The sequence below is a fragment of the Hippocampus bargibanti genome, linkage group LG18, assembly GCF_051943395.1.
Source record: "Hippocampus bargibanti isolate YZ-2025 linkage group LG18, ASM5194339v1, whole genome shotgun sequence".
NCBI lineage: Eukaryota > Metazoa > Chordata > Actinopteri > Syngnathiformes > Syngnathidae > Hippocampus > Hippocampus bargibanti.
In genome coordinates this window covers 13,694,772-13,710,008 of record NC_142751.1, presented here as the reverse complement: position 1 = coordinate 13,710,008, position 15,237 = coordinate 13,694,772, and the positions used below count along the sequence as shown (strand labels likewise).

Genomic DNA, 15,237 nt, shown 5'->3' with positions numbered 1-15,237 from the left:
TAGACGTGTGGCGCGATATCATTCAACCCAGTTTCGAATATCCCAAAAAAAAAAGAGTCTCACTTACCTATTTTTGGAGTCTTCTGGCATCACGTGTTGCTTGGAAGGCTGCAGGACAAACGCGATCACCACGGGGGAGCACATCAGTGCTATCACGCTGACGACGGTAAAGGACATCTTCGGGTTTTCGGATGGAAAAAAAATGGACAATCCAGGCGGCGGCGGTGGACGTGGCTTGTTGCGATGGCGGCTGGCGGTTCCGAGTGAGCAGACGGGCGGATGCTGTTCAAGGTGTTGGCTGTCAGGGCCTGGGAAAACTAGCTTTTTTTTTATCTTCCTGTCGCCCTGCTTGGCCTTGGGATGCTTTACATTGTTTTTCTTGTCCCTTGGGTCTGTGTGAAAGAGACATAAGATGAGCCAGGACACAGACAGAGGTAAGAACAGATTAAGCGGCGGGTAAAAGGAGGTGCAAAATCACGCAAATTTTGTGCAATACATTTCAAAATTCCAATAATAAGTGGCCCACGAAAGCAAATACAGTGATACCTTGGCTTACGAACTTAATTGGTTGCCAGACAGAGTGTGTAAGGCGAAAAGTGTGTATCCCAAACATTTATTTCCCATTGGAAACCATTAAAATGAGAATAATCCGTTCCCGGGTCCCCATATAATATTATTTTCTAATTTTCTAAGCCTTAAAACTACGCAAAATATACATTATTTCATGTATAATAAATGTGCTATTGTATTGTAATTAAAGAAATAAACTATACTGTATAATAAAGTCATTTTATTTACCTTTATGATGGTCGTTGATGGCTCGATGGAATGGAGTGGTCATCTTGAGGAATGATTCCTTGAAAGCTTTGGCAGCTTTATCGTTAGAACTGACTGCCTCACCATGACGAATAACACTATGAATCCCTGTACGACGCTTAAAGTTCTCGAACCACCTGTGGCTAGCATTGAAATCATCAATGGATAACGAACTTCCAGGTTGCCTCTTGACGATATCCGAGTGAAGTTGCCGTGCTTTCTCTGCGATAATTTTACCTAGTTCCTCATCAATTGTGTTCTGCTTAGCTGGGTTTATAGCTTTTTGGATCAAGTGTACAGATGGCTTGTGCGGTTTATTTGTGGAGCCTGATTGATGGGATATCTTAACCTTGCAGTCTACACTCTGCCTTTGAACTATCAGTAAAGTTGAAACGAGTCCAAATTTTACTGTGTTTTCTATCCATTATCTCACTTTCTCTGTCGTCTGCCTATCTATTTTTTATTTGCAGCTCTGTTTCTGTAACCCCCTCCCCCTAACTGCTGCGTTCTTGACCAATCAGTGCAGTCCTTGTTAGAACGGGCTCATTCGCGAATGACACATCACTCATTGTGGTGCTCCGTGTGTATCCCAAAGAATAGTTCGTATGCCAAGATTAAATTCTCATAAATTTAACGTTCGTAAACTGAAAAGTTTGTTAGCCAAGGCGTTCGCAAGCCGAGGTATCACTGTAAAGTGATTAGCTTCATAAAACGCATACACAAAAGCACAAGTGAGGAAAAAAGGAACAAAAAATGGCTCCTACCTTGCATGTTGGATGTTCTGCACGAGCAGTCATTCAAGCTTCTCTTCCAAAGATTTCAAAATGGATGACGGCGGCGGTGTATACGTGGCAAAAGTATAAGACGATTCAACGTGTCATGAACTTACAAGCAAACAATATCCAGTCGGCCATTTTGTCCCGTTTTCTTACTGTTTTTTTTATTCTATTATTCCTTTGCCAAGTAACCCAAATAGATAGAAAGCTAGCAAGCTAGCTAGCTAGCTAGCTAAGAGTTAGCTAATAATCACTCAACCCGGAAGTAGCTTACATGGACAAAAGGCAAATGCCACCCGTTCGTGGAATGGAAAAAAAAAACATTGCCAGAGGTCTGACCAGCACTTTATCTCAACCCCTGCAGGAAAACCCAAACAAATTCGGGGATGTGATTCAAAATGGCGTGACTTATATGTGTTTTTGGTATCGATGAACAAACACGTCAATATTATCAAAACATTTCCCTTTTAAATCATCCGTACCGAGCGGCCATTTTCCTACAGATAGCTCTTGTTTTGGCTCAAAGTACAGACAGATGGGAATTGGATGTATTCCGGTGCGATGCAAAGTCGCGGGCCTATCAGCATCAACAACGTACGCTACGCACTGATGAAAAAAACGTATCGACAACAGGTTTTTCAAGGTCAACAGTGGAAAAAAAACGTCATTTTAATCATGTTCTAGTGGTAATTAAAAAAAAGCAATACAAAGATTTATATACAAATGTTTCTGTATAAGCTCTCAGTCGTACAGGAGTGGTCCATCGATGAGAAGGTTTCTTCAGCCGTCATCTGTACTTCTTTGAAGGACGGTTCGCTTCTTATCCAAGAGGCTTCATCAGCTAACTATTTTTTTGCTGGTAGTTTTGGCCCTATATATATATCCCTACTGTCCAGACGTGGCGGTGCCAGACTCTGCTATGATTGGTCCCTGCTCTCAGGTTGGGGGAGAGCAGTCCTCTGAGAGGATACTCCCTGTGGCTACACTGATTACCTCTATTGTCCTGACTGATTACTTCTATTGTCCTGCCTGAGTATGGGGTCTACGGCTGGCCTGATTGCCCCATTTGATCTGGTATCACCTCATCAGCATAACTAACCCTATGTTGACAAAGAAGTCGGTTGTAGGAACGATCCAAATTGAACCTCACCCCACCATGGCGATTTAGTGAAGGGTTTCAAACCATCTATTTTCTTTCGCTACGATTTTAACCTCATTGTCGTCAAATGAATGGTTACTAGCTTTTAGGTGCGTATGTACTGCAGAAAAAAACAGTTAGCTGACGAAGCCTCTTGGATAAGAAGCGAAACATCCGACACCTTCAAAGAAGTAGAGATGACGGCTGAAGAAACCTTCTCATCGATATACAAATGTTTTCAAAGTCGCTAATCCATGATATGATTCGACATCAACGGCGATGGATAATTATTCGGGGTACCTAGAAAAGGGGCGGGGCGGGGAGGCGTTGAGAGTCTTACTGTTTTGCAAGCGCTATGCGCCCATTCGGCTCAACTGAGGATGCCACCTCGTACGTGGCCGCCGTCGCTCAATCCGTGCTCAATGAGTTTGATGTCTTCCAAGTCATCTTTAATCACGCTGATCAGGTGACTCAAACCGTCCTGCTGTTGTTTCAGATGCTACAATATGATTGGAGATAAAGTTAAAAAAAAATATTAAACCATTTGGGTTAAACAGTTGGGGAACCAGTTTCGAGCGTTTACTTGTCTGATTTCCCGAAGGAGGTCCGCATCGACGTTGTAGCGCTCCTCCGAGCGCACGGCACCGAAATGGTTCTGCATGCGGATTTGCGACATCAGTTCGTTCAAGCGACCCTGGTGAAATGAAACGCATTTGAACAAAGTCGGAATTTTTAAAAAGAGGTGATGAATAGAGTGATACCTCGGCTTACCAACGCTTTAATAATAATAATAATAATAATAATTTCATTTCTAAGCGGCTTCCAAAACGCTCAAGGTCACTTTAGTTTTTTCCTGTGGGTGAGCAGCGGCAGCCACACGCGCCAGCGTTCACTCAACCCGGAAGTAACTCAAATACATAGAATGCGAGCTCGCTAGCGAATAGATAATAGATAACTAATAGCTAGTGAATAGATAGCTAATAGCTAGCGAATAGAAAGCTTATAGCTAGCGAATAATAATAATAATCCATTTCATTTCTAAGAGCCTCTAGCTATAAGGCTATCTGGCTAGCTAACGCGCGATCTGGCTAGCTATCTATCTGGCTAGCTAACTAGCCATCTGGCTATCTAACTAGCCATCTGGCTAACTATCTGGCTAGCTAACTAGCCATCTGGCTAACTATCTAGCTATCTGGCTATCTAATCACCATCTAGCTGGCTGGCTATCGATTGGCTCGCTAGTTAGCTTTCTATCTATTTGAGTTACTTTCAGGTTGAGGGAACGCTGGCGCGTGTGGGAGCCGCTGCTCACCCGCAGAAAAAAAACGTACCCTTTAAAGTGACCTTGGAGTTTTGAAAGGCGCTTATAAACAAAATGTATTATTATTATTATTATTATTACTCACCTTGAACTGCGTGGGGGCGTTGAGTTCCGACTGAATGGTGTCGAGCTGCACCCTGAGGTGCTCCTCATCCACCTGGATGGCGTAGCCACTCTTCCTCTGGATCTCCTGTTTGATGAGCACCTGTGAAGAAGCGACAGAAGGTTGGCCGGTGATGAAAGCGAGAAAAGACGGACGGGACGGGCAGCGGCGCAATTGACCTGCAGCACGCGGTGAGAGAGGTCCATCAGTTTCCTTTTGTATTGGGCGATCTTGGCCACGGTGGTGGCTTGGTTTTTCTGGAGGTCGCTGATGTCATTGGAGACAATCTGCAAAGTCCACATCATCGTCAGTAGAAAGCGTCTTATGCAATATCAAGCCAAAGCGTAGTGAGGGCCAAATGTCTGCCCAGTACTGCGACCAAAATAATAATAATAATAATAATAATAATAATAATAATAATAATAATAATAATAATAATAATAATAATAATAGCAATAATTACAATAATAATAACAATAACGAAGATTTTTTGGGGGGTCATAAATACTCAATCACGATTGTGTGAGGGGTCAGGGGGGGTCACAATTACCAAAAATGTGTCTTTCCCAAACGATTTTACCCAAACTCAATGGTGTTTACTCACATCCACTCTGGTCTGATGCTGTTTAGTCATCTGCTCCTGGATCTGAAGTCGGCGAAGTAGCTCTTTAAAGCCCACCATGGGGACTGGGATCAACCTGACCACCAAACAGGCGTTAAAGGACAACCGACGCCATTTTTTTTTGTTTCCTAACTGACATCAGAGAAACATTTTATAGCATTTAAAATACCCAAAACACGCAGGCTGATATTTTTAGTCAAATGCAAAACACCAATAAAAATGACTTAAAGTGTCGCAAAACTGCCACAAAATGAGCTCGCAACTGGGCAGATTCAGAAAGTCCCGCCCCCTTGTTCATGACATCACGCTAGGTTACTCCTTCACAAACTGCCTTGCTCCAGAATCAAAACAATAGCTTCAGAGAGTTCAGATTCGGAGAAGATGCTTTCTTGTTACTCATCCAGTGATGAATATGATTCAAATAGTTCTGAAGAGGAAAGCATACATGTTTGCAATCGATTAAAGAAGTCCTTCCGTATCAATTCCAGCCGTCTGGACTCCAATGTAGTGCCCAGAAAATGCACAAGATGGCGCACAAGCTCCGTTGGAAATGGGCTGATTTGTCCGCTAGGAATTTGTGTCAATTTACACCTTCTTTATGCGTTTTACCGCAATTGCCTGCGACACACGATTCACCATCGCGTTATTTATGTAGTTTTCCTTCTAATTTCGCAATCAACACGATGTTTTCAGACAAAAAAAAAAAAGTACCCAAAATGCATTGCGTGTCACTTTCTCGGTCAGGGGCGTTCCCTCTGTGACGTCACTTAGGGCATCGTCATCAACTCGAAAACAAGACTTCCTGAATATTCAGCGCGAGTCTTAAAACACAAAATATGGCTATATGTGGTGGAATCTCTGTAAAATGCGCTCAGTAGAAGTCATTTTACAAATTATGGGGTGTCGGTTGTCCTATAAGTGGGTTAAAGGGGGGGCAGAGTAAATGAGCACAAACAAATTTACTCACTTCTCTGGGTCGGGGTTGTCGACCTTCGCCTGCTCCCAAATGATGGGGTCCACCCCTGATTGGAGGCAAATATATCACCTCTGAGTCATTGTCAAAGCAAATGGCGGAAGAAGAGGATACATTGGCTCACCTGCCGGCGCGTTTTGAAGCAGCTGCTTGAGCTGCGCAGGCGAAAGTTCGGTACGCGTGACCGACATGGCCACGCCGAGCTGCGTCAGCTGAGCCTTGACGTTAGCCTGCTCGAGGTACGTGAAGAGAGTGGAGGCTGGAATGCGCTTGGATGTGCCGTTAGGGGAGCGCTCCACCACGTAAATGATCACCTCTGTCCTGTGAGATGTCCACAAAAAGCCATATTAGCTTAGGTGACCACGTGCTAAGATTAGGTCACTTTTCAGTCACATGATCAGTTTTTCTGTGGGTGAGCAGCGGCGGCAACACGCGCCAGCGTTCACTCAACCCAGAAGTAACTCAAATAGATAGAAAGATAGCTGGCCAGCAAACAGATACCTAATAGATATCCAGCTAGACAGTTAGCCAACTACTAGATATCCATATAGCTAATAAATAGCCAGGTATATAGCTAGCTAATAGATAGGAAATGGATAGCCAGCTAGATAGCAAATGGATAGCTAGCTAGGTAGCTAGATAATAGATAGCAAATACATAGCAAATGGATAGCAAATGGATAGCTAGCTAGGTAGCTAGCCAGATAGCTAATAGATAGCAAATATATAGCAAATAGATAGCCAGCTAGGTAGTTAGATAATAGAGAGCAAATAGATAGCAAATGGGTAGCCAGCTAGGTAGCTAGCTAGATAGCAAATAGACAGCCAGCTATGTAGCTAGCTAGATAGCATTTTTATCGCATAGTTATATCCTCTGTGGTCCATTTTGAGCCCATCAAATCCACGGCCGTGTTTGAATCAAACCTGGGTTTTCCAGCATAATCCATTCCAGAAACCAATTAGAAAACCGAAACATTTCCCATTATAATCAATGTCTGATTTTATTTTTTTATGGGTTTTATTTTTTCAGGATCTGTGAGAGAGGTTGTGAACACGTGGGACGTACTGGTCGTTGGGCAGAGATCTGACGCCGTCCACATTGACGCTGAGCGTCTGGTTGCTTCCCAGAACCTTGTGAAGCGACTCCACCAGCAGCTGCTGCTGCACTCGCACGTCCGCCTCCTTCTTGTTGAGCACTAAGATCACCAGGCCGTCTTCGTCCTTGCTGATGGGCACGCAACTGTAGCCTACAGCCTGGTGGGGAAAATGGACAGCGATCAGAACATGCATTGATAATCTTTTGGGCAAAATAATAATAATACATAAAATGGCAGTATGAATGGCAACACAAGATGGCTGCCCCCTGGCTTCAGGCACAAGGGACCTATTCACACATTTGCTGCCATTCCCGAATTGAAAATATGACGTAGAGCGACATTCCCGAATTTGTTTCTCTTGTGGGAGTGCTGATAAAGCGCTGGTCAGACCTCTTGTAATAGTTTCCCTTCCACAAGAGGTAGCATTTGCCCTTTTTCCATGTTAGCGCTTTGTTCCTCCTTCTTCCGCTGTTGTTAAAACGCTGTATAAACCAATATGTATGTATCGCATTGTATTTTGTGCAGCCGCCCCCATTTCAAGCTCAGATAACTAAAATGGCAGTATTAATGGCAACAAAAGATGGCTGCCCTCTGGCTTCAGGTACAAGGGACCTATTAACTCATTCGCTGCCATTCCCGAATGTATTTGCGAATTGAAAATATGACCTAGAGCGCCATTCCCGAATTTGTTTGGGTTTTTCTTGTAGGAGTGCCGATAAAGCGCTGCTACGACCTTTTGTAATATTTTTCAAATACTTTTTTGGTATTGATCGATGAAATTCTCAGTGTTACCTTGAACCTGCAGAAGGGATTCTCCTGATTGAAGTCCACGGGGGCGTTATTGTTACTGAAGTAGCCTTTCCCCGTACCCCAGTAGGCCTGCAATTGGTTCCATTTGGCCAAAATGGAGTCGCGCTCGTCCCCCAGCAAGGTGGGCGCCGACAAAGCAGTGACTTGCTGGTACAACTGATTGGGCTGAGTTTGCTGCTGGGCGGGCTGACCAAATAAGCCTCCTGGACAGACACAAGCCGATGAGTGACGTCTTAATAAAGTCATATAAGTATTTTAAAAGAAAAAAAAAAACAGCCTCACACACAAATACAAAGTGGTTTTTACCGTCCTTATAATAATAACAATAACGACAACAACAACAACAGCATATAACATATAATAATAATAATAATACATTTCATTTCTAAGCGCCTTTCAAAACTCTCAAGGTCGCTTTAAAGTCACTGGATAAGTTTTTCAGCCAGCCAGCCAGCCCACAAATAGATAGCTAATAATTAGCTAGCTAGATAGCTAGCCAGCCAGCTAGACCGATAATAGATAGCTAATAGTAATAATAATAATAATAATAATCATAATAATAATAATAATAATTATTATTATTATTATTATACATTTCATTTCTCAGTGCCTTTCAAAACTCTCAAGGTCGCTTTACAGTCACTGGATAAGTTTTTCTGTGGGTAGTTAGCTAGATAGCTAGCCAGCCAGCCCACAAATAGATAGCTAATAATTAGCTAGCTAGATAGCTAGACAGCCAGCTAGACCGATAATAGATAGCTAATCGTAATAATAATTATAATAATAATAATAATAATAATAATACAAATAATAATAATAATAATAATAATAATAATAATAATAATAATAATAATAATACATTTCATTTCTAAGCGCCTTTCAAAACTCTCAAGGTCGCTTTAAAGTCACTGGATAAGTTTTTCTGTGGGTAGTTAGCTAGATAGCTAGCCAGCCAGCCCACAAATAGATAGCTAATAATTAGCTAGCTAGATAGCTAGACCGATAATAGATAGCTAATAGTAATAATAATTATAATAATAATCATAATAATACAAATAATAATAATAATAATAATAATAATAATAATAATAATACATTTCATTTCTAAGCGCCTTTCAAAACTCTCAAGGTCGCTTTAAAGTCACTGGATACGTTTTTCTGTGGGTAGTTAGCTTGATAGCTAGCCAGCCAGCCCACAAATAGATAGCTAATAATTAGCTAGCTAGATAGCTAGCCAGCCAGCTAGACCGATAATAGATAGCTAATAGTAATAATAATAATAATAATCATAATAATAATCATAATAATAATAATACAAATACTAATAATAATAATTATTATACATTTCATTTCTAAGTGCCTTTCAAAACTCTCAAGGTCGCTTTACAGTCACTGGATACGTTTTTCTGTGGGTAGTTAGCTTGATAACTAGCCAGCCAGACCACTAATAGATAGCTAATAATTAGCTACTTATATAGCTAGCAAGCCAGCTAGATCGCTAATAGATGGCTAATAGCTAGCTAGCTAATAATAATAATAATAATAATACATTTGATTTCCAAGCGCCTTTCAAAACTCTCCAGGTCACTTTACAGTCACTGGATACATTTTTCTGCGGGTGAGCAGCGGCAGACACACGCATTTTGACGATTATGTTACAGAAGTCAACGATCATGACTGTCACTGACACTCACCTTGTTGCTGTTGAGTGGATTGGAGATTAAATCCACCAAAACCACCCAGACTGGTGCTTCCGAGACCAGTTCCGAATCCGGTGGTCCCCGCAGCTGTTCCGGTACCAAGGCCAGACGTGAAACTGAAGCCTTTGTTTTGAGCGTTGCCGAACAAGCCACCTAAGAACACAAAAAAAAAAAAAAAATGCGGAAAACAAATATGGTGGTTCATGTGCCATTTCAAAACAAATAAGCTAAAACTATGCCAAGCTGAATACATCGCATTATTTTTTTTTAAACATAAGCCAAAGTCAGAAAACAGATTTTCTCAAATCGGGAAACTAAATGCAGAAAGAAAACAAGCAGTCGCGTCCACCCACTTACCCGTGGTGCTAGTAGAGGGCGCAAAGCTAAACGTGGAACCCGGTGCCGCAGCGCTTGTCGTGGTTGTGCCAAAGCCACCAAACGTCCCTGAGGATCACCCCCGAAAAAAAAAAAAAAAATACAAATACATCATGAATCAGTTATGTTAATGATTCTAATGTGAAAAAAAAGTGCCGTCGGTTGTCCTTTCACAAAAACACCCTGGAAAAAAAAAAAAAAGAAACAAGCACAAAGAAGCACGACACCACACAGGCGCGACAACACAGATGTTTGTTTCATCTACCTGTGCTAGCCAGGCTATTGCCAAAATTGAAAACAGTGCCAGCGGTGGACGCTGCGCCAAAGCAGCCCGCGTTAAAGCCAACAGCAGTGGCCGCCGGGTTGGCATTTAAGCCAAAACCCCCAAAACTAAACCCACCTCCGGTTCCCATCCCCCCAAATCCTACGTGCCATCAAAGGTAAGCAGTAAGAGAGAAAGAGAATGACACAGTTGGAATTTAAATAAAACAAGTGTTAATTAATATAAAGAAGGAAAATGAGTAAAACGGGAATAGCAAAGTACCCGTGCTGGTGGAGCCAAAGGAAAATCCCGTAGCAGGTGCAGCAGCGGTGGTTGTCGCTGTGCCGAAACTAGGAGCCGTGAGAGCTAAAAGCAGAATGTATTTCCAAATCGTATGACAAACTTTAAGATCAAAACGGTGAGTATGAGAAGAAGAAGAGGCTTACTGCCAAATCCAGAGGCAGCTGTGGTGGTGGTTGCGGGGGTGCCAAAGCCAAAAGCTGTCGATGCGGTAGTTTTTGCACCAAACGAACCGAATGAAAACCCGGTTGTACCTTCACGACAAAAAGCCATTAAAACAGCATAAATAATAAAAAGAAAAAAAAACAATAACAACAACAACATTATTATATTTTGTGTCGTGACGTTCTTATCATGCGACATCGATGACGTATTTACGGCGCGCGCCAGTAGTAAACAAAAACTATCTTGTTATTTTCTATTTATTTTGAGTTAACTATACAGTCGTCAACATTTTGATTTTTTTTGTGTTTCTGGTCAGTTATTGAGGAGCAGGAGTGACGAAATCGTTCAGCAATGTGACTTTTTGAGCTTTATCGTTAGCCGGCATCTTGTCACTCATTAGCTACATTTTATTTGCTGTTGAGAACAATCACACATTCTCGGTATGGCTAACAAATATTACACATTTTGGGGGCAACATGTCATATGTTATTCCCAGAAAACTGCCTTTGTAATTTTTCACGGACACCAGAGCAATCATATTGTAGAATAAAAACGTTTTAAAACGATACGGCTCGTTGAAATTTGTGTCGGTGACGTAATTTTCGTGCGACAGCGATGACGTATTTACTTCGCGCCAAAGTAGTAATCAAAGATTATTTTGTCATTTTCTCTTATTTATTTTGAGTTAAATAGACACCGTCGCCATACTTCTTTTTTGTGTCTGGTCAGTTATTGAGGAGCAGAAGTGACGAAATAATTCCATAGTGTGACTTCTTGATCTTTATCGTGAGCCGGCATGTTGTCATGAAGGTAAACCATGCCTTAGCGTGCCCGATTAAAACCAAGTCTTAAAAACACACGTGGGACACCGTTGCCAAACACACCAAAATGACTAAGAAATGATCACATTGAGTTTGGTAATCAAACACACTTACTCGCTGTAGGATTTGAAGCCGCACCGCTACCAAAATTGAACGCCATGATGAATGCCGTCACTGGATATTTCTTCTTCTTTTTTTATGGCTGTATTGCTTCTCAACCAATAGGGAGGTGTATTACCGCCACCCTCAGGCTAAACTTGGTATGACTGAAATAAATTCATTCGGCACGTTCTCAAATATTTTCCAGTCACTGTTACACATTTTCGCGATAAAAGTTTCATTTTCAAAATACTGGACGTCACAGGGTGGTGATTAACAAAAACACACGACGAAAGATGACGTCATAGTATCTTCAGATAGGCTATGTTATCATTCTATTTATGCAACGAATGGCATGTCATGGGAAAAAAAAGAATGGAAAACTACATGTGCACGCTTGTGCTTCATTACCCACAACACCAGTGCACTGTCAGATGCAGGAACCCATTTTCAAAGTTCCTCTGGAGATTATTCTGCATTTCAAAGTAAATCCACAGAGACTTTTAGGAAGATCATGGACTGTTCTGACTTGTCACGCCTAATGGATGCTCGGAGTGACAAAAGCAAAGTCAGCGTATGAAAACACACACTGGAGGCAACATAATGAGCCTGCATCCTCGAAAACCAACGCTGATGTGTAAGCATGCGTTAATTAGGCTACGGGGACTCCATTGTTTGCGTGTTAGATATCAACACTGGGTCCTGAAAGACAATAACAGACAAGGTCCTTAGAATATTATTTTATTTAACACACAAAAACATTACAAAATGTAGTCAGTATACTAGATGTGTAATTACAACTCAAAAACAAGATGTATTTTTTTTAAAAAAAAAGTGCCTGAGCTTCCTCTCAAATGCATACGATTAAACAACTAAAGCAATATTTTCAATGCTTTGGGCTTTTTTTTTAAAATAGAGTGATACCTCGGTTTACGAACCCCTTGGCTTACGAACTTTTCGGTTTACCGATGTTAAACTTATGAACATTTTACCTTGGCATAGAAACTATTTTTCAGGATACACACGGAGCTGCCACAATGAGTGATGTGTCGTTGTGTCGGTTAAAGCCACGTGATTGGTCAAGATCGCAGCAGTGAGGGGAGGTGGTTTAAACATTAGAGACAGGCAGACGACAGAGAGTGAGAAAATGGATAGAAAACAATGACATTTGGACTCGTTTCAACTTTGATAGTTCAAAGGCAGAGTGTAGACTGCAAGGTTAAAATATCCCATCACAAATAACCTGCACAAGCCATCTGTATACACCCAGCTAAACAGAATACAATTGATGAGGAACTAAGTAAAAGTATTGCACCTACAATAGATCATTCCTCAACATGGTGAAAGAACGTTCCTCATCAAGTGTTTAATGCTGATGAAACCGGCTACTCCATTCCATCAAGCCATCAACAACCATAACAAAGGTAAATAAAACGACTTTATTATAAAGTATGGTTTATTTCTTTAATTATAATACCATAGCACATTTATTATACATAAAATAAAGTATATTTTGTGTAGTTTTAAGGCTTAGAACATTAGAAAGTTATGTTTTATGGGGACCTGGGGACGGATTATTCTCATTTTAATGGTTTCCTATGGGAAATTAATTTTTGGGATACACACTTTTCGCCTTACACACTCTGTCTGGGAACCAATTCAGTTCATAAGCCAATGTATCACTGTATTAGAATGTCATATATGCGCAACCGCTTCTAGCCTTTAAAGTTCTGGAAGATCTCCGCAGCATCCAGCCAGGTTCTGAAGCAGCCCAGTCCTCTGTCTCGGATTTGCTTGCGGCCTTTGTCCGTGATCATGTCACCGTTCTCCTTCACAATCACAAGCTTGGGCACAGCTGTGATATTGTAGCGCTTTAGCAAGTCGCTGCAACAACAAAAACAAAATAAATTGATCTATGAGGTTCTTAAGAGAAAAAAAAATGATAGAAGTTTACGCTTTTTTTGCTAACACTACAGTTTATAAAGGTGACTAAGTTGTATTTTTATAACTCATAGAAGTAGTAGGATATATATTTTTCTCCATGAATACCAAGTTTCAAGCAAAAAGAAGCATTAGCATATATATTTCGAGAGCTAGCAATTTTCTTTCCTAGTATTCAGTGACAGCCATTTTGGATTTCTGACGAAAATCTGCCTGCATTCGATCGTTGATATTTGCTAATTTATATTTTGAATATTTTGTTGTATTTTCTGCTCTTATTTAAATCTTTCCAATGGTACCTTAATCGTTAAGATCTGCCAAAAATTAAGAAAACTTTGTCTTTATTACAGTTTAAACTGTAATAAAGACTCAGTCACAGATTCTCATTGTTTTAACTGTGTAATTACAGGCAGAAAATCCCCTCATATTTCAAACATTAAAAACGCCATTATTTCCTTATTATTTGTCATAGAATAATAATCTATACATCATTACATTAAGTTACAACATATTTCTAGCAATAATCAAGTATGTTCGTTGTTGTAGAGCATTGTGAAATGAATGAATTTGTGTTCTTACGATGTATAGTGTTTATAAAAAATGTGAACGGCGGGAAAAAAACTGATTTCCAAATGAAATTTCACTTGACCGGAACTTGTCTTCTCGGAACTTATGTATCTTGTCGAGATTTTTCACACGGACTTGTTTTCTTGGTGGTCGACTTCACTTTTTACGAGTAGTGATATTTGTTCTCATTAACATTACTGCTAATATTTAATGACGAAAACGGAATCGAAAATATTTCAAAATTATATTTAACATTTTTTTCGTTCTCCGTACAAACTTTCTGGTATGCCATACATTTAAAAATGTGTAAAAATCGTATAGAATACGGCAAAATACGGCCGGTTGACATTTAATAAATACACTTTAATATGGTATTAGAAAATGCGTGATGTATTATTATTGAACGTGTTTGTCACATCCCTATTTAATATCAACATTGGCTGCACAAGAGGGATTTGCAGTTAGCGTTTAAGTATAGGATTAAGAAAGCGAAGGTGAGCTCCATAAGGCTTTGAGCTGACATTGAAAACAAATTAATAAGGACAAATAAATAAATGATTCTAAAATTTGAATTTCCTTTCGATGTATGCCATGATGGATTGTGTGTGGTTGGTTGATACTGACTGCTTGTAATCGTCCGTCCAGGGCAGTGCCAGCCAGTCGCCGTGCATATCGTGGTAGTACTCCACCATGTCCTCAGTGGACTTGTCCGATGACACGAAGACCACCTCGAATTGCGCAGGGGGGTCCCCCTCCTCCACCAGCTCCGTGTAGAAGTCGCACAACACCGGCGTGAAGTCGCGGCAGGGCGGACACCATCCAGCTGAGAAGTAGATGCCCACCACTTTGTTCCTCAGCGCTTCTTCGGGATCCACGAAGTCGCCGTCTTTGTTGAGCAAAGTCCGTCCGGTGAACACTTCCACCATTGTTGCTTTTCAAAGTCGTAACTTTTTACTTGTCTTTTGAGTACTTATTAACATGGGTCTTTGAGGTCATGTTTATCTCCTTAGCCAGCTAACCTCCCCTTTAATCGCACAGCGTCCAATGGGAGCTTGAGAACGTGGTGACGTCACGATCCACACGCGTAGATTTTTTTTCAGTGTCAAGATGCGTTCAAAGACAGACGGAAAGCGTCGGCATTTTAGCATTCGTCGACACTTCGGCTTCAAACTATTTAGGATACACATCTCATCTTTTTAATTGTAGTTGACGCAATTTCATTATTATTAAATTAAAATCCATTTTTGGCATTATTTGTAATATTTGTGTAGTTTATTTTAATAATAATAATACATTTAATTTCTAAGTGCCTTTCAAAACTCAAGGTCACTTTACAGTCACAGGATATTTTT

At 40.7% G+C, this 15,237-nt stretch overlaps 3 protein-coding genes across 6 annotated transcripts in view; all 3 read right to left on the bottom strand.

The window, feature by feature from the left end:
- Nucleotides 1-2,088, bottom strand: part of LOC148884769 (uncharacterized) — a 6,712-nt gene extending 4,624 nt beyond the window's left edge. Inside the window, exons 1-2 of the mRNA XM_089020510.1 lie at nucleotides 1,581-2,088; nucleotides 68-392 (exon numbers count right to left, since the gene is read on the bottom strand). Coding sequence (XP_088876636.1) covers nucleotides 68-392; nucleotides 1,581-1,587 — 332 coding nt within the window. The 5' untranslated portion in view covers nucleotides 1,588-2,088. The remainder of the gene's footprint in view (nucleotides 1-67; nucleotides 393-1,580) is intronic.
- Nucleotides 2,089-2,226: 138 nt separating this feature from the next.
- On the bottom strand, nucleotides 2,227-11,463 carry nup54 (nucleoporin 54). Of its 4 annotated transcripts, XM_089020506.1 has the most exons (15): nucleotides 11,393-11,463; nucleotides 10,439-10,546; nucleotides 10,275-10,358; nucleotides 9,996-10,154; nucleotides 9,713-9,799; nucleotides 9,350-9,508; nucleotides 7,638-7,858; nucleotides 6,815-7,002; nucleotides 5,874-6,070; nucleotides 5,744-5,798; nucleotides 4,759-4,852; nucleotides 4,334-4,441; nucleotides 4,137-4,256; nucleotides 3,314-3,424; nucleotides 2,227-3,229 (listed from the first exon to the last, which is right to left on the bottom strand). In XM_089020506.1, the coding sequence occupies exons 1-15, from the start codon at nucleotides 11,436-11,438 to the stop codon at nucleotides 3,101-3,103; spliced, it is 1,866 nt and encodes a 621-aa protein (XP_088876632.1). In that variant the 5' UTR covers nucleotides 11,439-11,463; the 3' UTR covers nucleotides 2,227-3,100. The 4 variants fall into 4 exon arrangements, with proteins under 4 accessions (XP_088876632.1, XP_088876633.1, XP_088876634.1 ...); XM_089020507.1 differs by lacking the exon at nucleotides 9,996-10,154; XM_089020508.1 differs by lacking the exons at nucleotides 9,996-10,154; nucleotides 10,275-10,358.
- Nucleotides 11,464-12,102: 639 nt separating this feature from the next.
- Nucleotides 12,103-14,905, bottom strand: nxnl2 (nucleoredoxin like 2). The gene is made up of 2 exons (XM_089020494.1): nucleotides 14,510-14,905; nucleotides 12,103-13,261 (listed from the first exon to the last, which is right to left on the bottom strand). Exons 1-2 carry the CDS (start codon nucleotides 14,809-14,811, stop codon nucleotides 13,093-13,095), a joined length of 471 nt encoding a protein of 156 aa, XP_088876620.1. The 5' UTR covers nucleotides 14,812-14,905; the 3' UTR covers nucleotides 12,103-13,092.
- Between the last annotated feature and the right edge of the window lie 332 nt (nucleotides 14,906-15,237).

Coding starts and splice junctions, on each gene's coding strand:
- nup54 (XM_089020506.1), bottom strand. CDS start 11,438: ATGGCGTTCAATTTTGGTAGCGGTGCGGCTTCAAATCCTACAGCGA. Junction 10,547..11,392: donor GGCTTCAAATCCTACAGCGA/GTAAGTGTGTTT, acceptor TTTGTCGTGAAG/GTACAACCGGGTTTTCATTC. Junction 5,799..5,873: donor GCTTCAAAACGCGCCGGCAG/GTGAGCCAATGT, acceptor GCCTCCAATCAG/GGGTGGACCCCATCATTTGG.
- nxnl2 (XM_089020494.1), bottom strand. CDS start 14,811: ATGGTGGAAGTGTTCACCGGACGGACTTTGCTCAACAAAGACGGCGAC. Junction 13,262..14,509: donor TGGACGGACGATTACAAGCA/GTCAGTATCAAC, acceptor TTGTTGTTGCAG/CGACTTGCTAAAGCGCTACA.